Raw genomic sequence first — 25983 nt, forward strand, 5'->3', positions numbered from 1 at the left:
AAGCACCAAAACCGCAAAGTTATATCTAGTGAAGCCTGTCTTGCAAAACAGTGTTGATTGCGGTCGCAGGACGCGGGGGAGACCATAGCTTTGGTCTCCAGGAACGGAGTCTCTGCTGTACTCTGCACCTATTACTGCCTGCCTTCACTCACACGCCATACTCGTTCTCGCTATTTCGCTCCACTCTCACGTGCATGCGCGCACACTACACACTGCAGAAGAGTTAGTTTAGCTCTGAGAATATCTAGTGAATGTACAGTGGATATTTGCGCAGCGAGAAAACGTTATCGTCCCCGACCGGGTGCCGGTGTCTCCCCTGTTCCCTCCGACCGCAGTCGGGAGGCTGAGGCAGGAAAAGCCAACACCAGGATCAGCATTGATTCATGGAGAGACCTCCGTCTGGTCAGCTAACATTACTGCCAAGCAGCTGAAATATAGAATGATATTGTGGTTTTAGCTGACGTGTGTCGCCTCACTGTTTTGAGCGATGCTCGTTCATGTCTATTTTGAGCGAGACTTTCGTTGACTTAACGGCCACAGGTGTTGCTGTTAACATGCATTTCTGATTCTTACGTTTTCAGACGTAGTGAAGTATGTTTTAAATTCAGTACATATAAACCAATGAGCTTGTGAACCACAGAAAATCTTCTATGGAGGGCATTGTGGAACATCTACAACCTTTAAATTAACTGCTTAAAAGAAACAGGTGTATCAGAGGAAATGTTCTGCATCATCTCCTTTTTTCCTGTTTAATCCACCGCGTTACTCTCCATGTCCTGCAGGGGCGGTAATGAGCCTATAAACTGGTTCTCCAACCGCCAGTACATGAAGAGAGCAAGACTCTGGACTATACCAACGATGCATAATGTAGAGGGAATACAACCTCAGTCTATAATGACATGAATTACATTATCAATACAAAACACGTGCATTAATTTTGGATTATTCACGAATCACAAAGAAAAATCTAAATTTATCCCATGAGCTCTCCATATTAAATCAATATGTTTTTTAACCCTCCCCGTCGTTCTGTGAAATGGGTCTTTCCGGTAATGGTAGTCGCAGCATGGTGAAGGAGAAGCAGCGTGGATTGACAATAACAACCACAGTTTCTGGATTTAAAACGGTTATTTGGTTTTAACAGCCACCTGTAGTTTGAGATTTGATCATCTTTAAACCCGACAAGTCGAAGAAAATCGGCAGAGATCCCGTTACAAGATGGTAAGCTGACTTTTCTAACCTAAGCTAACCGTTTAAGCTAACAGCAGCTAACCTCACTGATGTGCATCATAGAAACACAAAATAACCTCATTCACTAAATGTCCTTTCCTATTGTTCCTTCAGTCTTGTTTTTCTACCATTTGACAAGTGTCTCGTTGATTTGGCTCTTGTAAGATGATGATCCAAAGACAAAGTGTTGAGAAGTAATATTTATTAATATACTATATAAGTTTATACATTTATTAATATACTATATAGTCAAATTGTTTTATTATTATTATTATTATTATTATAATTTGGGGATACACAGAAGCCTGTACAGGAATGATCTTATCTATAAGTTTACTTTATAGATAAGATATAACTTTAAGAAGAAGAGTGAAAATATAAAATAACAATAAGGTGCAAATCCAAAATATATATAAAATATATGCAATGTCAAAAAGAGGTTAGCAGTATGGATGTTAAACATAAGCAGATCAACAGTAAGGATCCTGCCAGGGTTGCAAATAGGTTTGAAACCTGCTAATAAGCTTCACTGGTTGGCTGTGGAGTTAATAATCAATGTGGTGCATCAACACTATAATTAACAATAATGTAACACACAATACAAATTCAATTAGTAACCTCTATTCATTTATGGTATGAACACTGAACACTTACTAATCCTATATTGACAATTAAGGCACAAAATACAAAGAATACTTGCATATTAATTGACGCACATAACCTCCAATACAGCCAACAAGACAAACGTTATCCCACACATATACACTAAACTGACAACAGTGAACTAGCAGACAAAAACTACAAAACAGCCGATTGGCTCATGACATGCTGTCCAATGAAATTGAGGAAGCTGCTGTGCCTGAACTCCATGTGAACTGCAAGCCTTCTCAACATGCATGGTTAATACAGCGTACTCCATCATGATTATGTCCATGATATTGCACTTTAATGTCTCATTATTGCACATAAAGAATGAGGTTGTATGTAAAATGACTGCCATCTTAGCACAGCATGGACAGGCACAGTCAGAATCCTCACTGATGGATTTCTACATGGGAACAAAAAAGCATGTTTGGTGGAAAGCTGTCGAGTACAACTGCTGAGAAGCTCACTGCATCTGTCAGCTCTCTCTTTGCTCCTAACTTGGGGTAATCGGGGAGACAGAAATGATGCTGTTGTTGTTCTCCTCTCCACCCACATTTACCAAAGACTTTTCTGTAACATCATCACCAGCGATTCCCTCTGTTCACTGCTATGTTTGTCTCTTCCAGCCACATCGAAAGAAGAAATCCTTCATCGAAAAGAAGAAGGCCGTGACCTTTCACCTCGTCCACAGGAGTCAGAGGGACCCGCTGGCAGCAGATGAGAAAGCCCCACAGCACGTCCTCCTGCCCGCCACCAAGGTACACATTAACTGTGTTGTTTTTTAAATAAATGTCATGATACATTTTGGCTTGTGACCCTTTAAAGAAAAGCAATAAAAAACGTTACACCCCTGGTCACAGGTTGCATGTCTGTGAGTTGCGAGCAGTTCAACGAGTTTTAAGAAGCTTGAAGAGAGTTCAAGCTATCCCCTGTTTTTGCTTCGTCTTCCTTATTCTTTATTTATTTTTCAGCTACTTTTAATTTGACCAAACACGACACAAACATTAAATGATTTTATGTCTAATGTGATACCTTGACTGTGCTTTTCATGTTTCTCATAGGACACAGAGAAGAGGCGTGATGAGCAGAGGGAGTTTGGCGTTTTCTTCGACGATGACTACAACTACCTGCAGCACCTGAAGGAGGCGTCGGCGACGAATGAGCTGGTGGCAGCCGGCCCCGTGCAACATGACAGGCGACGGATTCATCTCCCTGATGAAGATGACGAGGACGAGGAGGAGGATGACATGGACAAGGTCATTCCTGTAAGTTGACTCAGAGTTACCCTCAGTCTTGAAAATCCTGGAAAAGTTATGGCATTTAAAATCTGGAAAATATTTTTACATCTTAGAAAAGTTATGGCATTTCAGATTAGCATGCCTGGTTTGTCATTTTTGTAAACTTCAGTTACTTCCACTAAAGAGGTTAAGTTTCTGGCTCTTGGCTCAGAGGGTAGAACAGGTCATCCACAAATCGGAAGGTCAGTGGTTCAATCCCTGGCTCCTCCGGTCCTTGAGCAAGACAGTTAACCCCAAATTGCTCCCGAAGGCTGTGCCATCGGTGTGTGAATGAGTATTTAGATTAGATCCTGATGGGCAAAGTTGGCACCTTGTATGTCAGCCTCTGCCCTCAGTGTATGAATGTGTGTGAATGGGTGAATGCTGACATGTAGTGTAAAGCGCTTTGAGTGGTAGAACTAGAAAAGTGCTGTATAAGTGCAAGTCCATTTACCATTTAGTTTGTAAGCAGTGTTTCAAATAGGGCTGCCCCCAGTCGATTAGTCAACTCATCGGTTGTTTTGGTCTTGGTCGACTAAGATTTCTTCAGTCGATTCGTCGTTTTTTTATGTTTTTTAATGCTAAATGACTTATTTCAAAGAAACCTATGAGCACATCTCTGGTAAACACAAGATTTAAATTATGCTATTGCGTGATTCTTTGTGGAGAAACTCCGTTTTATAGATCTGTCGGTTAAATCGGTCGGTTAAATTAATCGATTAGTTGACAAAATTGTATGAGTGTTAGTCGACTAAGAATTTCTTTGGTTGAGGACAGCTCTAATTTAAAAAACGACTTATGGGATTTCAGTGAAGTTTGGTGGAAAAGTAGGCAGTGCAGGATCCCAAATAAATTAACCTCAAAATATTGCAATTTACAGGCCACTACGATCAACCTGCCGTCTTCAGTGTTTGCCTCAGAGTTTGAAGAGGAAGTGGGACTTCTGAACAAAGCCGCTCCTATCTCAGGTAAGTTTATCTGCATAAAATAGGAACAACAACAACTGATCTTCCAGAAGTAGAGCATTGCAAATGTAATCTTTTAGATTAGGCACCTTAAAAAATGAAATAATTATCGGCCAACGAACTAGAGAACAAACTCATCATTATATATATTGTTTGAATATAATTTGGTTTCTTTGGATTATATTGTTTTACACCAAACTAATTATTGTGTGACTTCACTCTTCAAGATTTAAGAAACAGTTTTAGCTGTTTTAGAAGCTGAAACACACTGATTCAGGGAAGATTTAGATCTAAAAATCTGGTTGTGTAATCAGCATATTTTGGAATTGAAACAGAAAACTGCACCAGCAACAATTTCTCCAACTGAAACAGGTGTAACTTCATTTTAAGAGTCATAAGAGATCAGTTATTTTTAAGGCTAGAATACTGATATTTATTTGGTGTATTTGTAATGACAAAAGCATGTTAAACAGTTTTAAACTTTATCTTCTCTCTAGAATAGTTCTGGATCCCCTTTATGCACATACAAAACGACATATTTCCAGTTTAATTGTGTTTTACTTTTACCTCTTGCTGCTGTTTTGTCCCCAACATGTGAAGCAGCTTTAAAGGTCCAGACGTCAGCCTCATTGTTTTGTGTGTTTCTCTTCAGGACCGCGGCTGGACATGGACCCCGACATCGTGGCTGCTCTGGACGAAGACTTCAACTACGATGACCCCGACAACCTCCTGGACGATGACTTCATCATCAAAGCAAACACTGCGAGTGGAGCAGTGAACAGAGAGTAAGAAATTAAATATAAATATGTTTTGATTCCTTAAATTTTGGTGTCATGATATTTTTTAAATTTACCTTTTATACCCCCACGACAACGTAGTCGGGGGTATACTATATAACGCTCCCCGTGTCCGTCCTTCCGTCCATTCACGTGTCACACTTTCGTTTCCGGAGCAGAACTCTGAAACTATTTAACTTAGGAACTTCAAATTTGGTATGATGGTTGACAGTGTGGTGTAGTTGTGCCTTTTGGGGGTTAGAAGTCCAGGGTGCCCAATAGTTCATTAATTCCAAGGGCAAAACCATTGGCCGTACTTTAGTGGGGGTCAAGCAGTGAGCGGGGGTATCTGAGCCATGCTCACTTTTGCCTTGTTTAAAAAGTGGTGATTCAAGTTGTCTGGCGTCTTTGGTGATTTCCTGTTTGTATGTAACCTGTGACAGAGATGATGATGATGATGAGTGGGAGGACACAGACGAGGAAGGCGACTTTGACTCTGAAGGTGGGTTTTCGGGTGATGAGAACACGGAAGGCCGCACTCGAGAGTTTCTGTTTATGGACGAGGAGACGAAGAGTCGATTCACAGAGTACTCAATGACGTCGTCCGTGATGAGGAGGAACGAGCAGCTCACCCTGCTGGATGACCGCTTCGAAAAGGTGAACTTTTACTTTCATACACTGAAGAACATTTAAAAAACGTGTACGTCATGTGACTGCGGTGTGTGGGATAAAGCGTACAGACCAGTGTTTGTAGCACCAGTTACTTTTCAGTTGAGTGTTGAAACTAGCAAAGTCAGTGAAAGAGGGAACAACTAATAAAAGTAGTAAAAGTAAAAAAGTTGGTACATGAGCATTTAAATGTATCAACAGTTTCATCTTGTGGATCACATGGGTCAAAGGAGAACAGCAAAAATGAATGTGCAAAATGTAGATGGTGTACACGTGATGTCACTCCCCCCTGAGTGGTAAACAGACGGCAGCGTCAGCCGTCAGGGATTCACATGGATGAAAACATAACAATGACAAAGAGCTGATGTGCAACCGACTGCACAAACAGATTCACAGTGAATTCAGAATACAAAGCCTCAAGACAAAATACATATCGTCACATAACAATTTAGTGAATAAGATAACATTTTAATTAAAGTTTATATTATATTACAAGAACTGACCAGGTCTACGGTTCCGCAAGGCGGCACAAGGTAAAACTTTGTCATGCTAGATCATAAATGTGAGGTATACTCATATTTTATTGTCGAAGCTTCGAAGGCTCATTCATAACGTTGACATTTGAATTAGAAATTAACATTCAAATGCTGCAAGTTTTTTTTGCATGTCTTTTCAGTCTGTTTAAAGCCTGTATTTCTGCACAGTTGCTGATAAAGATCAGACTACACTAATATTATTAGTATTATGCTTTTTGTGGAATTAGACTTCAATGGTGGCAGTGTAGGATTGTGTCTGACTTGTGTGATCCAAACATTTCCATAAACTCTAGATCGTTTTTTAAGTCCAAAAGTCAAAATTGATTGAAAAAAGATAAATGTAATAATATCTGAGATTCACAACCTGTTTTTATCTGACAAAAATATTCAGTGTCAGTCCATATTTGTTGGCGTTTAGCCTTTCAAAAATAACATTTTCACTGCAGTCAAAAAAATGTTTTTTTCTCTCTCTCTCGCCACACACAAAGGGAGGCACACACTGACGAGTTATATTCATTTTGTTTGAGGATTACATTTTTTTTTTTAGGGTAACGATGTCATAAAATATGATGACAGACAAAGCTGTTGTTGAGGTTTTTCGAATGAAGCTTTGAATGTAAAAAAATGACATTCGGTACAGCCCTAGGTATCACACCTCCACCCATTCATAGCTGTCGTAGCCAGTTAGTCCGGGCACTCGGGGGGTGGTGTCATATGTAAAAGTGTCTGTGCCTAGCCTCCATATTTAGTCTGGTGATCAAACTCACTTGTGTGTTTCTCTTTTAAAATTTCAGTACTTTTGATGTGACATGCAAACTCTGTCTTTCTGTTTTGTTTCAGTTTTACGAACAGTTTGATGACGATGAGATCGGCGCTCTGGACAACGCTGAGCTGGAGGGCTTCATCCAGCCGGACAGCGCTCGCCTGGAGGAAGTTATCAAAGACTACTTCATACAGAAAGAGAAAGAGTGAGTACATCTTCTGCCCTCTTGATTCAGTCTTTTTTTTTTGCGAAGTTTTATTAAAATCATCTGTTGGACGATGAATACCGCATCACATTATCGCTGTAAATCACCCAGCTGACTAACGTGTGTGTTGTTTGTGGTTTAGATACCTGAGGCCTGATGACTTGGGTCCTAAAGAACTTCCTGTCCTGAAGGAGGAGGATGAAGATGAGGAGGAGGACGACGACGAAGAGATGGAAACTGTTGTTATCAAGGCTCAAGAAGAGAAGTGGGACTGTGAAACCATCATCAGTGAGTTTAGTTTCCATTTCATTTCACTTTTGTAGATCAGTTTTCAGAATTTTCACTCATCTGACAATTTCTTCATCAACAGTAGAAACATGCAGCAAAAATCCTCTTAAATGACATTTCTTGACTCATGATGCATTCAGTTATTCAGACATTTTCTTTGGTTTGATGCTGCTAGACGTACGGTTTCCATCTGCTTCCAGTGTTTGTGCTAAGCTAAGCTAAACACATCCTGGAGCTACTAGACAAAGATGAAACTAAAAATCAAACTTAACCAAGACTGTTAGTATGGCAGGGAAGGTGATCGGCAAGTCACATAAACAACTTTACAATTAACGGTGCTGTACACAGGAAGGGTAAATATATAGCTGCAGATAGCTCACATCCACTTCACTCAGAGTTAAAGCTGCTTCCGTCTGGCCATCGATTTAGGGTCCCAAAGGTCTGCCAGAGCATATATAAGACTTCTTTTATTCTCTGTCATACAAGCATTGAACACAACATGACCGCATCAGGGAACACTTATTTTATAAGATGTGCTTTCTTTGATATGTATATATAAAGTATTTGCTGCTACCTGCCCGTTTGCACTATGGTATATTGTAGACTGTATATTTGTATGTTTTTAATGGTGTGTTGTGTCATTTGTATATTATACTGTATGTACCTTTTGCTGTACTTGGAGAAGCCAAAGACAAATTTCCACTGAGTTGGACAGTAAAGTCAATCTAATCTAATCTAATCAGAGCCAAAGGTTAAAGTCTTATCTGTTCCATGTCAGTGCAGTAAAGCTTATATTTGGTCAAAGGTTAACTCCTGCAGTAATGACGCACCGATTTTAAAATGTGAAAGTGGTTGTGTAATGTGTGTAAGTGGCCGTAAATGCTTTTCAGTAGAGTGAAATATAATGTTTGTGTCTTGATTTCGAAAGTTTTATACATTTTAAAATATTGTGATTTCTATTTGGTGAGAAACTAGACATGAAGTCTCACTTCTGATAGTTCAACAAATGCTTTCTTATTCAAATTTAAACAATAAATAAAAGTCATGAAATTGGTTTTAATTTGTATTTTAATTGACATTAAAACATAATTTTAATGTAAGCGAAGAAAAAAACTCATCTTCCAGATGCTGAAATGACAACTACAGTAGTTTAATGTATTTTATAGTGAGAAGACGTCATCATTTAGTTGTATTGTATCTTATTTTGACTGCATGTTTCTTGTTTTCTCCAGGCACATATTCCAACATATATAACAGACCCAAAATCATTCAAGAACCACCAAAGGTAAGAAAAGACTTCCTTTTGTATTCTTTATACCCGTTATTAGATGTGAAGTTATGAAATAAATGCAGTGGAGTAAAAATAACAATATTTCCCTCTGAGATGTAGCGGAGTAGAAGTATAAAGTATCATAAAATGGAAATACTCAAGTCAAGTATCTCAAAATTGTACTTACATTTACTTGGAGTAAATGTACTGAGTTACTTTCCAACACTGTTGCCAAGTATGTTTTCACACACAAGGAATTTGCGTTGGTGTTGTGGTGCATAAGGGTCAAAATAAACAAAGTAAGAGAAAAGGAAAAGAAGTACTGTAAAAGCTGAATCATAAATATAAAATAAAAATATGTAAAATATATATTCTAAAATGAAGAGCTATAAGGTGTTTAACCTGAAGAGGATGGCACATGCAAAATATTGACTAAAAACGTGCAAATGTTCACAGTATAAAGAAAAGGATTTGCAAAAATGTGCATTAATGTAACACATCACATTGGATGTGGAGGCTTTACATTGATGTATTGTTTAGGTGGTGCTGGGCTTCGATTATGAGGCAGGCTGCAGTCTCAGCACATTGACTTAAAATAAGACTTGAATCAAACCCTTTTATTCCCTCGGACGAAGCCGATCCGTGTGTCCCATAAGACTGGTATCCCTCTGGATGTCCTTCCTACCAAAGGCCTGACCGCCAAGCAGGTGGAGCGCATGACGATGATCAACGACTCGGACCTGCCTCGCGTCTCAACCCAGATCCGCAACAAGGAGGAGAGCAACGAGGAGAGGAAGGCCAGGAAACAGGCCATCAAGGAAGAACGCAAGGTGAGGAAGGCCGCTCACTCCACAGCATTGATCAGTTTGTCAGCAGGTGTTTCTCATGTGTCTCAAATGTGGGTTAATCTGCCCCTGAAAATAGTCCCCACTCCCCAACAAATGCACTATTTCCTCCTGTTTGTTTGATTAAAAACTAAAGTGAACAGCTGTTTTTAAAAACGAGACTATTTATTTCTGAGGTTAAACATTTCCATCTTCAGGAGGAACTAATGGGATTGGAGCTGAGAGCCACAGACAGGAAGTCAAAAAGTGCTGCAGGGATGACGTATTTTTGTAGGCCAGCCAGGAAGTTAGCATTGTCCTGGTTCCCTCGAATTTTACATTAGATTTTGGATTACTGTAAAGGTTGACTAGTCATGATGACGTTTAGTAAACTCATTTAGCCACTTGTTAGCAGCCACCTTTTTTTAAGAAAAAAAGGGAAGTGCTAAAATGTTAACTCATTTCCGGGTTTTGTCCAGGATTCATTCAAGAGACGGACTAACATGTTGTTGGTTTGAGTCTTTTCATGGGATTTGTCAACAATAAGAAAATATAGAATACCAGCCGTCTTATCAAAAAACAATCAGCTCAATCAGATGTTTTATATCAGTGATTTGGCACCAAAGGCATTCTTGTGTTTACTCTGCAAACAACCTGGATTCAAATATTTACCCAAAGAAGGGCGTCATCAGTAGTGCAATTAATCTTTTTGGTCACCTTTTGTGATAAGAAAAGGTGTAGACATGAAAAACAAACAGATTAAGTCATGAAAACCTTTGTACAGAACAATGTGTTAAACTCTACTTCTGTGTTCTGAATAGGAGCGGAGAGTGGAGAAGAAAGCCAACAAGACGGCGTTCAAGGAAGAAAAAGTGCGACAGGAGAAGCAGATGTTGAACCTGAGAACGAACGTTCAAGGCATGAAGCTTTAGTAGAAAACTGCCCGCACAGACTTTTTTTTAGCCGTTGGTGGCGTCACAGTGGACACGCCGCTCTTCACGTCAGTGGAGCTGACAGACGAGCCCAAACAAGAGGACTGACGGGGCGCTGACTGAGAGGCTTGAGTCTCCTCAAATCACCATGAGACCAAGTTCATTTAACTCAACTTTAACTATAAGGAGCAAAATGTAACTTTATCTGCAGTTACCCAGCTCAGGTTGTCATGTTATAGCAGGTTAAAATCAGGAATACTGAAGGCCGGGTGTTGAGTAGGAGGAGTATTGAAAACTTGGTAATCTTGTTTACTCATCCTCTGATCAGATACTGTCGGATGTTTTGGGAAATAAGCTTTCTTGCAAAGAGTTAGAGGAGAAGATCGATACCACTCATGTCTGTACATTAGCAGCCTAAAGCTAACTTAACTTAGCACAAAGACGGGAAACAGGAGAGGGAGGATACAGTTAACCTGGCTCCTCTGAAACTCACCAACAGAGCTCAACAGTGAGGATTTAGAAGTGAAAATCCCATTTGTATTCTGAATCGCAGATTTGATTATAAGCCATAATATCGTAACCATCCAAGGTAGAAATACCACAAGCTACGTGAAACGATGGTATATGCTCCTGTCGAAGCCACGGATCTGTACGATATCAACCTCGTTTTATTCACGATGTCACGGAAAGGTACTACGCTACCCACAATCCTAAGTGTAACAGCGACGTCTCAGATTGGTGGAGATTGCGGTTATCATGGAAATGTGTACTGCATCTGCAAACGGATAGTGAGGGTACATGCTCGTACGTGCTGCTTCATGGTCTGCTCCTGGATTTCACAACGGGCCAACATGGCGGCTCGTTTGAAAACTTTCTCTTATATCACGAAAATAGTTCACCGAAATGCGTTTCTGAAAACATTTGAGGCGAGAAATAAGCCATGCAGTTGCTTAATCTTCATTTTAAATCTACAACAGAGAGTTTAAACGTTTTTCTGGAGTTTCCAGAGGCGACGAGTTTTCACTCGTTAAATAATTATGTCCACAGTCTTGTACCTTTTGTTCCGTTTTCCAATGTTTTTTTTTGCTCTGAATCAAATGTTTTATGGTCCCGATTCCTCTCGTAGCAGGTTGGCTTGGTTCCATGCTTAAAAACGCTTTACATAAGGATTTTCCGCAACGTCAATGATGTGAATGAATGGATCACTGTTGAGCTCTGTTGTTGCATTATATCTTATTTGTTTAATCGGTACAAAAGCAGAAGTGTAAAAATAACAAACCGGCATGATACGGGCGTTGCGGACTATTTCCTGGCTCTGAAAGAAACAAGAAACAGTCCGGCACATACTCCCTGTAAAATGACGAATGTTGTTTTTGTACAGATTAAACAATCAATATATAACATGTTAATAATAACTGAGCTTTAGAGGTGCTGGTAGGCAGGTTTTGTTAGAGCCAGACTAATTGTCTCCAGTCTTTGTGCTAAAATTAGTTGGCTGTTGTTGATATAGCTTCATATTTAAAGGAGTGGTATCAGTCTTCTCATCGAAACTCTCAGAAAGCAAATTTCCCAAAACGACAAACTGTTCCTTTAACATTCAAGCTACTTTTGTTAAATGGAAAAAAAAAAAGATTTTGTAGGAAAACATTTCTATTCTTCATAAAAGGTATATATCCAGCCAGCCCTTCAAACACGTCTTTATATTAACAAAAGAAAATATCAATATTGTTTAAGTCTCTTTATTAAAAACACTTTATGCAATATTTTTGTGAGGTTTCATGTTGATCTCCTCAAACTGCACTTTTCCCCACAGGTGAGCTGATAATCATCTGTCACACTAGTATTTATTTAAAGATTAGGCCGACACCAGATCAGATTAGAAATTCTTTGGCAAAGCGACACGTTTGTGTCATTCTCGCCTCACGCAAACAAGCATCATGGGAATCGTAGAAACGTTTCTGTTAGATACAAAAATATTAAATAAATTCACATCTCATATTAAAAGAACATTCTTAGTGTATATGCGTACTGCGCAGTTAAAATATAAGGCTTTGGTGTTAAAACTTAAAACAAATGATTGTAAAATCAGTATTTAAAGCAACTGTATTGAAGTTTTACACAACAAGAGGTCAAATTAACCCCAACATTAAAAACCCCGGAGTGATGTAAACAAACTTAATCCTCTCGATTCAAACAAAAGAAAAACACTCCCACGTGTACCCAAAAGAGCCAGTTTAGCAGGTTGCCCAACGTCAGGAGGTAAATACACCGATTGATAACTGCAACAGTGTGGTGGCATTGTTAAGGTGTGGCACTATTAGTAAGGCTGAGAGGTATTTATAACATTTGCCAAGAGTGGAAAGTCCAGATTGTATGAGGTGCTCAGTTTACCATTTAAAACGAACGACCAGTAAGAGTGTTTCAAAAACATTTTCTTATTTACCACTAGTGGTATTTAAAGTTTAATGTAATTCTGTTTAAAAGATTCTACATCTTTTGGCATAAATAACTTTCCAGGTTTGCCCTGGACAATCCACAGACCTTTGCCATGAATGGTTTTCATTAGAACTACTTTCTACCAAAGAAATAGTCCCTGTGAAAACTTGTGTTTTGTGGATTATTCGTGGAACATTATTTCTAGAAAGGAGATATTCACACATCCAACTATCTCAGATGCAGGTGCATTGGAAATGATCACCTGAGTCTTGAGAAAAGATCTCGCATATTGCTCTTGCTAAGCATCACAATTTATTGATCATATCAACGTTTCAGCCACCAGAAGACTCTTGGCAAAGGTCCAGAGAGACCAAAAAGTTAGTATGATTAATAAATTGTGATGCAGAGCAAGTGACTCAAATGGAACATTATTTCTAAAAAGAGATTCAATCCACCCTCATTTTATTGGGATGGTGGCAGAAAGCTTAAGACAATATCTCCAAAACCTGAACAAATAAACCCCAAACTAACTACATGATTATTAAATACCACTTGATGCAAATGAGAAAATGCTTTGTGTCATTTGGATGAACTCAAAAGAAAAAAAAGAACATGAAGCACCTTCCCTTCATGACTAACAGCTACACATAGAAACACCAGTTTCAGCTGATACTAAAAAAGACAACAAAAAGTGCTTATACAACTTTTGATATGTTCTTCTTTTGGAGCTTGTTTTCCTTCAGATAAAAATCTCCCGGTTGGGTTTTGAAGTAGCTGCTCTGCATCTGATAAAATGCCACAGGAGGAGCCGAGACTGGCTGAGATTAAGAGATGCTCAACCAGATAGAAGGTGACTGGAAGATCACCGCTTTGTTTCCCAGGTACAAACGAGTCAAACAGCAGCGTTAACTACTGTATGTTCTTATAAAATATATTAAAAAAGGGTATAAATGTGGCTGAGGCTTCACATTGTTTAATGAAGTCTTTTTTAATCCTTTGTGTTGCAGCTCTGGTTCCCAACGATGTCCTTAAACGTGTAGATCAGTGCAGTCAGAAAGAAGAAGGTCTGAGCGTCTCAGAGGTCTCTTGAGCAAAAGGCACCGCCTCCCTGAGTGCACTTGTTTAGGCTTTATAGTGCATAGTCAGCCCTGAGGTCATCATTAAACGGACTTTAATCCCAAATCAAGTCCTCTTCTCGTGTGTTTTACCTATCGCTGTAACCCGTCACCATGTCTCCATCACCCATGTCAATCTGCAGAGTGTGCGGGCAGTCGTAGGGCGACACCTCCTCCTCCTCCAAAACAATCAAAACGATCTCCGTCTTCACCGAGTCGTCTGCAGAGTCGTCTGCAGAGTCGTCTGCAGAGTCGTCATCTCTCAAGTATCCCTCTTGAAGTCCTTCCTCCGCGCACGACATGTCAGGAGCCTGGTAACCGAAGCCGGCAACGACGTCCTGGAGGTCGTTGTCCTCCTCGGAGCTGACCGAAGGGTTCTTGCAGGGCTTGTTGACACTCACGCTTACAGCGCTGATGTCAGTGGGGGACACGGGAACATACTTCAAGCCCCTGTGGTTTGGCAGCAGTGGGTCTATGATCTATGTGACAAGAAGATGGGAACAGACAAAGGGTTTAAAACAACTATAGAAACATAATTACCGATGATTTTTCTTTTTTTACCAATTTGACACCTTACCAGAGGCTTGGGTTGACTGGGTATGTCCATTGTCCAGGCCTTCGCCTTACAGATGATGATTATAATCACACTGATTACGATGGCGAGGACGAGCAGACCTATAGCCAGCGTTAGAACGTAGACATCTGCAATCAAAAGAAATATTTAATTTAGTTTCAGTGATAGGACATTTTTCTGATTTAGCAAACCGCGCTTTTATTTTAAAGGATAGGTTTGCAGCTTTTCAAGTCAGGTGATGATATGTACGATGGTTTTTGTTTGCTGTAATCATTCCTCTTGGACGTTAAGAGATATATCCAATATAAGAAATGAGGCACAACATCCACAATCAAAAAACACACTCCAAAGTAAGTTTATCTGAACTCAATGTGAGGTTATATGCATTAGATCCATAGATTGTATATAAGAAGTGGACGTAGACACCGTAACGACACCCATTTTTGTGGACTACGGTTTTGAAGCCTCAAGTTCGGCATTTTGGCCGTCGTCATATTGGTTTTTTTTGGAACCAGAAGTGACACGAGAGGGTGGAACTAAGTACAGCCGAATGCTGAATAAAACATTTTATGTGACAAAAATGTTACAATAAACTTTCATGAACTGAAAACACACTGTGAAAGGGATAAAGTTGTTGGCAGCGCTGATCAAATATGAATCAATATTCTGTTACTATAATGTCTATTTCTTGTCTCTTTGTTTTCAAAAACATCTTGTAGTGTTTAGCTGTAAAATGAGAAAGTTTGTGACCCGGCAGCCATGTTGAGATCAGTTGAGGAAATACCAAGCACCGCCCACCAGCCAGAGAACAGCCAATAGGAACGCTCTCTCTCTGAAATGACCTGTGATTGGTCAAAGTGTCCCGTCACAAGCTTTTTTTTTTATTTTTTAAAGCCTGAAAACAGAGCCATGAGGAGGTGCAGAAGTCTCAGAACACTTGAATTAATAAACTGAAAGGTTATTATGGCATTTTTGCACAATGGTGTGAAAAAACCTGCCTACTGCAGGTATAAGTAAGGTTTTGAATGCAGGACTTTTACTTGTAGTGGAGTATTTTCACAGTGTGGTATTAGTATTTTCACTAAAGTAAAGGATCTGAATACTTCTTCCACCACTTCCTGTTGATAGTTGTGTCCATGCTACCAGAAACAAAGATGTACAGACACATCTTTGATGCAGTAAATCTTTGAAGACATCTTCTCAGTTTAAACTTACCAGTATATTTACCAGTATATTTACTGGCACAGATGCGGCCCGTCTCTCTAAACTGCACTTGGCCAAAATCATTCCCAGCAAACAACAATCCTTTCAGGCTCACGCACTTCTCCTTATCGTCAGATAATACAATATCAAGTTTGCAGTTTTCCTGTTGCGCTGAGCAAGAGCTTTCAAAATCTCCCTGAAAGTCACAGAACATATATAATTAATATCAACATTGCTTTTTATCTTATTTGCATATTATTACAATAATGAATAAAGCATTTTAACAGTACTGTCTTGAGGTGGAGAAAGAAATCCAATCCCTCGTTATTAAACTAACAAGTTTTAGTATTAAACTAAAACTGGTTCCATAAACCCCAGCTGGAAGTGTGATGTTCTTTAAATGCACCCATCCTTCAAAATACAGTCTTTAAACTTGATTGTACTTACTGTACTTACAGCACCTGGAGAGACGGTGAATTTAAAGCTGGCAGTATCCGGTTTGACAGCCTGCTTCAGTTCTCTGTAGAAGAAGAGGGGATTCATGAAACTCACTGAAGCCCCCGAACCATTCTCATTCTCATTCACATCCACAGGAGGGAAATCCAGTTCACCTGTGAAGAGAAAATCAAGTTTTATCTCCATTTATAACACAGACATCTTCTTCTAACTTGAACCATACTCTAGTGGGTTACGTCTGATTTACAGGGAAATAAGTACATATTACTTACATTTTATGTGAGCCGGCTTTAAATACTTAAAGGTGAAAGTTTTAGATGTCACTGGTTCAGACTGGTTGCCTCCCTCTATGGCTGTTAGGGTGACAACATGGAAGCCCAAGTAGCGCTTTTCAGAAGCCCAGATGAAGTGGCTCAGATCGTACCGATGCTCTGTGGTTTCGTTCACATATTCCCTTAAATATGAGCAACAATACAGCAGATTAATCATTAATTTTATTAAATCAGATCAGCAGCCAAGAGCAGCATTCAGATTAGGGCTGGGCGAGAAAATCAAATATCACAATATTTTTGATCAAAATACCTCAATATCGATATTGCAACAATATTATAGGGTTGACTATTGGTGCTTTTACAAAATAGTTACACAATGAGATTTTTGATAAATATATCCAGTCTGCTCTGATTGGCTGGTGAGAAAAAATATGGTGCACCTTTACAAAGGTAGTTCTCAAGCTGTGGGCGATATATTCTAATGAGCCTGGATGTGACATAAGAAGGGGAACCAATTCTGAATAGCTTGTTGAATCACATGTTTTATGATCTAGACATTCCACAAAGCATTAACTGGGTTGTCTTATTTCACAGTTTGTGGGTTGGTAGACACTCCAGATACCCAAATGTATCAGAACGAGCACTGAAAAAGTGAGTTTTCCATAAGATGTCCCCTTTAAAGTTAATTCAATTTAAAATTTTCAACAGCTCAAAACCACATCATAGAAAACCCAACATCACAATCCCTGAAAGACACCAGACAGAAGAAAGAAAAATTATAAAGTAAAATAAGTGATGATTGGCTAATGTTAAAAGATAAAACTAAACAATAAACTAAAGTAAATCAAAAATAACAGTATTAACATAACATGTTAAGTAAATTTGTCAGATGTCTACTCATAGTCCTTAAAATATGAATGTTTAAAAGGGGACATATCATGAAAAACTGGCAACAAGACATTCAGATTTGGCTCCCCTTCTTATGTCACATGCAGACTTATTAGAATGTATCACCCACAGTTTGAGATCTACCTTTGTCAAGGTGCCCAATATTTTTCTCACCAGCCAATCAGAGCAGACTGGGCTTTTTCAGGAGGGGGTCTTAAGGAGACATGTGCTATGCATTTCAGACAGACGGTGAATATAGGTATATTCAGACAGACAGTATGAGAAAAATGTGTTTTTTGAATATTAAAGTATGTAAGCATGTTTTACTAGAAACATAAAATACAAGTATGAACCTGGAAATGAGCACGATATGTCCCCTTTAAATAGTGTCCATGTAAAAGTGTCCATCACAACATCCATCACACCAATTGACGCATTTTCAGCACTAAATAAGTTCACGTATTTATTAACAGTTTTATTCTAATTTTAAATCATATCAGATAAACCTCTGATGAAAAATAAAGTATTTTGTACAAGTTATCAATAATATTAACCACTATGCTTCTCTATTGGAGACTTACTGAGCATGTGTACTTTAGTCTGGCACCAAACATTAACACAACATTTCTGCTGCTGCCATTTACATTTAACTTTATTAACCAAACTAATTCAAGCATTACCAAAGTTATATATTTTTGATTCAAGTTTAGAAGAGTTGAGTCTCACCCAGCAGATCCTCCGATGTGTACCCTGAAGCTGGTCTGTGGTTGCGGTTTGCTGTAATCCCAGCTGACTGTGACGTTGAGATTTGAGCAGCTCAAGGTCACGTTTGTTGGAGGCAGAACTGCAAATTTGAAAAGAGGAAAGATTAGCTGGTTAGCTGGAAAATGCCTCATCACAAAACAAAGGATCTGAATACTTCCTCCACCACTTCCTGTTGATAGCTCTGCCCATATTAGGAAAATATGCTTGATTTATTTTTTGTGTGACCGCTGTTCTGTTTAATCCTTGTAAACCAGAATCATCAAACAAAGATGTACAGACATATATTGATGCAGTAAGTCTCATACAGGAAATAAAGAAAATAGTGATGAAGGCAAATTTGTATTCAATCAGTATTTCAGTTATTTTTGGCCCAGTCACAATGTCCACACTCACACACTCACAGACTTTGAGGAGCGTTCCCACAAAGTCTGTGAGGGTTTAGGGCTGTCCCACTGTCATATTGTGAAGTCATGAGGGCTCTCTTGCAGACATTTTATGCCCTTTATGAACACTTTCTGTTAGTCTGCATTTCTGCAGAATTGGCTGAGGGAATTACCCACAATTCATAACGTTGTGACGTTGAACACAGGGTTACTACGGTTACCAGGGGAAGAAGGATAAAGGATAAACAAGGATTACGGCACATGGGTGTTCAGCCAGGCCTATTTCAATTTACAAAGAAACATTAAGGATTTAAGATGAAACAGGAAATCAGAGTAATACGAGCATTAAACTATATTACACACCTCGTATATTCATCAACCATTTCTTTTAATTTTGCTTAATGAAGTTTGACGAAAACAAGTAAATTGTTTTTTGACAGTTACTTCTAGTCTCGTAGGGTAAGAGGCTGGAAGACGTTCAAATAGACAGTAAAAAAACGTAAAATAAAAACCCACATTGACATCGTCAAGGTAAAATGTGATATGTCGCCACAAAGTGTTGTCCCTTGCAGCCTTTCACACTCATCCATTTACCAGGTTGACATCAGTCAAGTCCCTGAGGGTTCAGGGCTTAAGGCCTCAGGAGGGACATTGGGATTGGGCCTTAGTTACCTTCACCCACGCTGAACAAGGAAGATGACTGCATCTTCATCCCAGCAAATCAAAGCATATCTGTGCAGACGCGACACTCATATGCAGTTACAATGCTTACGCTGCTATGACTATGCAAGAATAAAAAGAACATATTTCACCATATTAGCCAGGGAGTGCTGTAGTAGGCCTACGTACGGCCTACATACTTCCCGCTCTACACTAACACACCTTCAGCCTTTTGTCCTGCATAGAACAGCACTGTTTCGACAGGTAGCTTGCAACAACAAGGAAGCAGAAGTACAACAACAGGTAAATGAAGCATCAGTCTGGCTGCTCTTCAGCATTCCACCGGAGTTTTTCAGCTACTGCCTCGCCTGTTTTTAATCCTCCGAGGAGGCAGACATTGCTGGGAGTCAAAGATGGGTATGATAGAAAACAAAAGCTGTTTGTTTTTTTAAATGTTCCGTATGTAGGGAACCTCAAAGAGCTCTTCAAGATGAGCCAGGAGAAAAGGGATATCTTTATTTAGTCGTGCATATTGGTTTAAAAATGAACATTCAGTGTCTTCATCAGGTCAGAAATAGTGAAAGCATATTGATTACACCCGGTGTTCTTCAAAGGCAATATGCCAGAAGTCAATATCACTCCATCACATAATGAAATAAACCACAATATGCTCCGAATTTTTTATTCGGTTTTGCAAGCTCCATATTACTGGCAGTAAAAAAAACAATATCGGACTGGTATCGTGATTTGACCTGCAGCTGATAGTATGTAGATACACGACATGGTCAAAAGTATTTGAACACTTGAACATTACACCCATGTGAGACAGTTAAACATGTCATCCCAAAACTATCTGCTGCTGTAAAAACCTTCACTATTCCTGTTTCAGTCTTGACTTCAGGTGTGTTTGTATAAACTTTAACTGTAATAGTTTCTTCTTTCTTGCGCAGACTTCAATGAAAAGTGGTGGAAAATAACTAAGTACATTTACTCAAGTATCCTGTATTTAAGTACAAGTTTGAGGTACTTTTAATTTACTTGAATATTTCCATTTTATGCAACTTTATACTTCTACTCCACAAAAGGGCTGTCAAAATCGCAATATGGCCTACGCAGTCGCAGTATTTCTGAAAGGCAAAATGTGTGTCAAAATACCATTTTAAATCAAATATTGTGGTGCTGCAGAGATGCCCTGGCCTGCACATCATATTCTACAGACTTAAGAAAACATCTTTGTACAGATCCCCGCAAAAATCGCACCATAATCATTTTAATGTTTTTTTTTTGTAATGATGTAAAAATTATCATTATCATTCACTAATCATATTGCAATTACAATAGCAGCAAAAAATAATTGCAATTAGATGTTTTTTTCAAAATTGCCCAGCCCTACTCCACAACATCTCAGAGGAAAATATTGTACTTTTCACTGCATTTGTTTAACACCTTTAGTTACTCTGCAGATTCAGATTTATAGTAAAAAATATAATCAACAAATGTGATGTATTATTATAGGTTAAGATAAGACTTTTACAACATTAAAGTGATGAACACATTAATGCATCAATAATTATAATCCAGTAATATGACATATATTATTCTGCATAATGAGTATGTGTACTTTGTTTAATACATTTTGAGGCAAATACTTTTATACCTTTACTTAAGAAGCAAGACTTTTACTTGTAACGGAGTAAAGTAAAAGTACACTGTAGTATTACTACTAGTATTAGCACTTTTTCTACCTCTGTAAATGACACTATCTGTTTAAATAAAGGATTAAATAAAAAAAAAAAACGAATAACATTTTGACTATTTCTAAATTTCTCCCATTCAGCCACAAGAACATTAGTGAGGTCCAACACTGATGTTGGGTGATAATGCTCAATTAATTTCTTATGGGATGTATACTGATGGATGGTGGAGATGCATGTTTACAAGTTTCATGTTGAAAACAGCTGTGTGATTGCAGGTTAAAGCAAAAACACAAACTCTTGGCACAAAGTTGGAAAAAACACTACGGTCTGTCATTGTCTGCTGTAACATTAAAATTCCCCTTCAATGGAACCGAGGAGCCGAGCCCCTATACCTAAAGTGCACAACAATATGTGTAAAATGTCCACATACTTTTTGCACCACTGGATTCCAAAGATATTTAATTAAAGGTGAGCCATCTGCTTTCCCTGAAATGTATCATGTGATCAGCCATTTGTCACATGTTCTTATCTGCAATATATCACTGATCAGTTTGATCTGATATAAAACAGGTAAATCAAGACATCACCCCTTTTTTTCACAACAATCTGCAAACACACCGACATATTTCACGACCTTTGCTTCACGATCAGGCTGATTTACGACATCACGGTCGTTCAGGGGAAAGTTAAGAAACTCCTGAAATGATTTGGAAAGTTTCAGGAATGTGTCATTCAGCAGCGTGAATGAGAAGCAGTTAGTTGTGTTCCTGAGAAAAATAACTACAAAGCACTCGATGGGGAAGTGTGACCCGAGGTGGTGACTTTCAGCATGAACAGAAACTGTTTCCATATTAAGACTTTCTCAACATGAGGTCACGTCTATACAGAAGTCTGAGCATCCAGAAAGAGGCAGGAACATCCAGAAACACTCATTTTAAAACCATGAACTTAAGAGGAAATAACTGTTTAACTCCTCTCTTAGGATGTTCAATAAAAAGCATCCCATGATTTCAGCACCAGCCCTCTCAGCATACAGATACTGCTGGTTAGTTATTAAGCTGATTATATAATAGCCATAAACAACCACAGCCTGGACCTTGGACATCTATAACTCACCATTTATATGCATCACAGCGTCACTCAAATTCCCCTAAAAGTCGAAACAAAAACACTTTTTTCCACAAGGCACATAATTATTTTCATTATTGACTATTTAACCAATTGTTATCTCATGAATCAATTAAACCATGTAGTTCATATCAGCTAGAAATTGTCATAAATGATGACGAATGTCCATCACAAGTTCCAAGAGTCCAAAGTATTCAGTTTATGACATAAAAACAGACAAAAGCAGCTAACTCACATTTCAGAAGCTGGAACCAGCAAATGTTTTGCAGTTTTTAAACCTACTTCATAATTAATTATAAAAAACGTGATTAAATAACTAATAACCTCCATCAAAGGGTGTCTGTTTCTAACGATGAAGAGTTCTTTTGGACATTTTATCTACTCTCTGATGAACTAATGCACTCAGGCTATTTAGATAACATAACAATATCCTGGTACATGCATCTCACAAATGTTCTAAACATTTTCAATTAAAATACATTTGGAAGAATTTGCATAAGGTAAAATAACTGCTACTGAACTGCTGTGTGTTTGTAAATGTTTACACTGTATAATTTATTATTGTGCACACATCATTGAGCTGTGGTGGAAAGTGACTAAGTAGATTTACTCATGGTGCTTGTATTATTTCCATTTTATGCTACTTTATAGGCCTACTTCTACTACATTTCAGAGGGAAATATTGTTCTTTTTCCTGCACTATGTTTCTGATCACTTGGAGAAATTCACAAGTTACCTAGCAGTATATAAAGTACTTAAAATTAGCTCCACCTTTACCAGCTGCAACATTAAAGTGGTGAACACATTAATGCATCAATAATTATTCTGAAATGGGCCATTCTACACAATGAGTACTTTTACTTTTTATACTTTAAGTATATTTTGACACTAATACTTTTGAAAGATTTTCATTTAAATAAGTGTCTGTTAAGTCACTACCTGTAGCAAAATGAGGTTACACAATGGTGATTGCAGTATTGTGATTTTTATATATTTGCAGTAGTATGAAATGGGTGTCTGTGGTGACATACCCTGAAAATTACTGTTTTAAACAAACACAAAACTGAACTACGCACACAGTTCTGAAAACTTGAAGCTCATGTTAATAGAAATACAGTTTTTCTATCATTTTCTATGCTCATGTATCTACAAAAAGACTCCAGACTGCTAAACTCTGAGCACTATTCCATTGTTTTCACTCAAACAGAAATTGTAAATTATTATTTCTACACTGTGGTATTACTACTTTTAATAAAATCTGAATACTTCACCTCTGTCAATGATACTGCGAGTTTAAATAAAGGATTCAATTAAATATTTTAAAATTCCTTAATGTTTTAGCAGCGACAATCTTAACACGAGACCTGAAAATAATCAACGTTTTGTCTCTTTATAACTAATAATGTATGCACATGTTTATCTTTTATTTCAATTTTTTACTTCATTTACTTTCTGTATGATTTTAGTGTAACAGAAAAAACTTCAACAATGACAAGTGTCCATCACAAGTTACCAGAGTCCCAAAGTCATGTAAGCAGGGTCTAAAATTAAGTTTTTTCCTCACTTTCCACTGTGGCAGGTCACTGAACATTTCTACTAGCCACACAATTGTTTTGTCTGCCACTTCTGAAATCTGTGTAGAAGAATCGTAAACACCAGGACTGTGTATTGGCAAGAATCTGGCGATAAGATACGTATCACGATACAGGGGTTACGATTCAATATATTGCGATACTGTACGTAAGGCGATATATTGCAATTTTTTAAAATCTAATTTTAGGAAAACTGTCATAGTATAAATAACACTGCTATATGCATAACATTTGAGTATAAAAAGGTTAACTTTTTTTATGCAATCAGATTAGTAGGATCTGCATTTGCATATCTTTGCAAATAAAGTAAAGTATTTCCTGAGTTAATCTTTGCATGTAAACTATTAATTAGAATTCAATACAGGGTTTTTGAGAATTAATACAGTATCACAAAACACAATATTGCAATACTCAATATTTCCGTCCACCCCTAGTGAACACTGAGTCAGTGTTAACAGACAGTAGAAATATGGATCATGTAACCTTAATCCCTGACTATTTTTAATTTAAGATTTGCTTTTTAAAACTAATATTTCTTTCTTTCAAAAGGTCTTTTTATTAATTGTCAATAATCAATAGAACAGTCACTATACAAGGAAAGTTAATTATTGTTTTTCTGAACAACACTCACCCGTCACACAACACATCAGTCAATCATACCTGACAACAACATACACACAAACAGCCACAGCTGGTCACAAAGGACCTAACTGATTCTCAATCATGGATACATACAATTCAAATTTTAGAGAATACAACACAGGGAGAGTATCCACAAATAAGTCATGAAATAAGAAGAAGAAGAAGAGAAAAAAATAATAAAAAACATTTAAAATATATATAAATAACTATATAAAACTAATATTTCTGAACTAATATACTGAAAGTTTTACCTGCCACAGCCAACATTTATCCTGTTATTTGGCAGGTGACAGGTGCTAAATTCATTCCCTGCATGTAAGTCATGTCAGTCTCTTAAGTCATGTAATGTTGACTTAGCAACAGTGAAACATCCGGGTATGAATGTGAATATTACTACATAGTCTTCATTCATTTCAAACTTTACTTTTTTTTTTTTAACAGTATTCTAGTTTAACAGAAACATGTATAGAGCCCAGGCACAAAACCAATATAATAATGATCATTTTAAGATGATAGATGTAGTACAAACACCAATATGTAGTGTATTTTATTTAGTAGCTACTTACCAATCCCAGTAGAGACTCCAGTGATCAGCAGGAGGACCGTGAACACACCATTACCGTTCAGCAGCATCTCCAGGCCTTCAGTCCAACGAACAACCGGTAAACTCACCGAGAGGCCATAATACAATGACTAGAAACCGAACGAGCCTTCAATAGAAACACAAGCAACTTGTGGAGTTTGTCCTCAGGGAAGTTCCTGATTAAACCGTCTGACTCACATTAAATCCCAAGTTACTCACTACATCCTCCACCACAGCGCGTGTTCCTGTATGTGTGTGATAATTAAATACTGACCTGAGGCAGTTCACAAACACACCTTGATGACGTCATAGGAAACAATAAAACAAAACATTCATTTTGTTTTCTCTTCCTCTTCAAAATAAAATTGTTTTATATATAGATGTGGATTTTTTATGAACTCTGGCTTCTCTGAAACCAATATATATATATTCTTATCTATATCTATATCTATATCTATATATTTTTTATATCTATATCTATATCTATCTCCTACTCTCTCTCTCTCTCTCTCTCTCTCTCTCTCTCTCTCTCTATATATATATATATATACATATATATATATATATACATGTATATATATATATATATGTATATATATATATATTCATCTTACTACCTGTTTATACCTTTACATATCACAGAATGTATATTTATTTTACTACCTGTTTATACCTGTACGGTATATATATTAATTGTATCATCATGTACTGCGTGTGTGTAGACATAGATAGATAGATAGATAGATAGATAGATAGATTGATAGATAGATAGATAGATAGATAGATAGATAGATTGATAGATAGATAGATAGATAGATAGATAGATAGATAGATAATGTTATTTCACGATTCACAAGAGGACAGAAGCTTTTATTGTGTAGGCCAAATCTTTTGATTTCCGGTTGTTATGTCTTTTTGCACAGGTAAATCAGCTCCTAAGAAAAGCTGATGTTTATTGCCACCTACAGGTCACACACTGACATTACATTTATTTTATTTTAACAGTTGTAACACAAAAAAATGACAATAAAGCATAAAAAAAATAGTTTCAGTGCAATTTGAAAAATGTCCCCTGACTCAAATATTTGTTGTGTCTTATATATTTCACTGTCATTCCATCTTATTTTAAAGACCAATCCTGCTTCATATGATGTGTCTGTTGTCCAGTTGTTAGCCCCGAGCTGCTGTGACAAAGCATGTTTATCTCAC

At 37.8% G+C, this 25983-nt stretch overlaps 2 protein-coding genes across 4 annotated transcripts; one reads left to right on the forward strand and one right to left on the reverse strand.

Annotated features, from left to right (window-relative positions):
• Window positions 1-874: 874 nt before the first annotated feature.
• On the forward strand, window positions 875-12143 carry ltv1 (LTV1 ribosome biogenesis factor). The gene is made up of 11 exons (XM_074629211.1): window positions 875-1221; window positions 2502-2633; window positions 2937-3140; window positions 4033-4120; window positions 4770-4902; window positions 5337-5550; window positions 6939-7066; window positions 7209-7354; window positions 8587-8638; window positions 9253-9454; window positions 10270-12143. The coding sequence occupies exons 1-11, from the start codon at window positions 1219-1221 to the stop codon at window positions 10378-10380; spliced, it is 1413 nt and encodes a 470-aa protein (XP_074485312.1). The 5' UTR covers window positions 875-1218; the 3' UTR covers window positions 10381-12143.
• Window positions 12104-25062, reverse strand: ifngr1 (interferon gamma receptor 1). 3 transcript variants are annotated; one of them, XM_074629213.1, is made up of 8 exons: window positions 24973-25062; window positions 24758-24870; window positions 18051-18168; window positions 16437-16618; window positions 16165-16319; window positions 15721-15904; window positions 14509-14633; window positions 12104-14410 (listed from the first exon to the last, which is right to left on the reverse strand). In XM_074629213.1, exons 2-8 carry the CDS (start codon window positions 24822-24824, stop codon window positions 14021-14023), a joined length of 1221 nt encoding a protein of 406 aa, XP_074485314.1. In that variant the 5' UTR covers window positions 24825-24870; window positions 24973-25062; the 3' UTR covers window positions 12104-14020. The 3 variants fall into 3 exon arrangements, with proteins under 3 accessions (XP_074485314.1, XP_074485315.1, XP_074485313.1); XM_074629214.1 differs by lacking the exon at window positions 24973-25062 and having other exon boundaries at window positions 15733-15904; window positions 24758-24952; XM_074629212.1 differs by lacking the exon at window positions 24973-25062 and having other exon boundaries at window positions 24758-24952.
• Between the last annotated feature and the right edge of the window lie 921 nt (window positions 25063-25983).

This window comes from Sebastes fasciatus, chromosome 3 (assembly GCF_043250625.1).
Source record: "Sebastes fasciatus isolate fSebFas1 chromosome 3, fSebFas1.pri, whole genome shotgun sequence".
Classification (NCBI taxonomy): Eukaryota; Metazoa; Chordata; class Actinopteri; order Perciformes; family Sebastidae; genus Sebastes; species Sebastes fasciatus.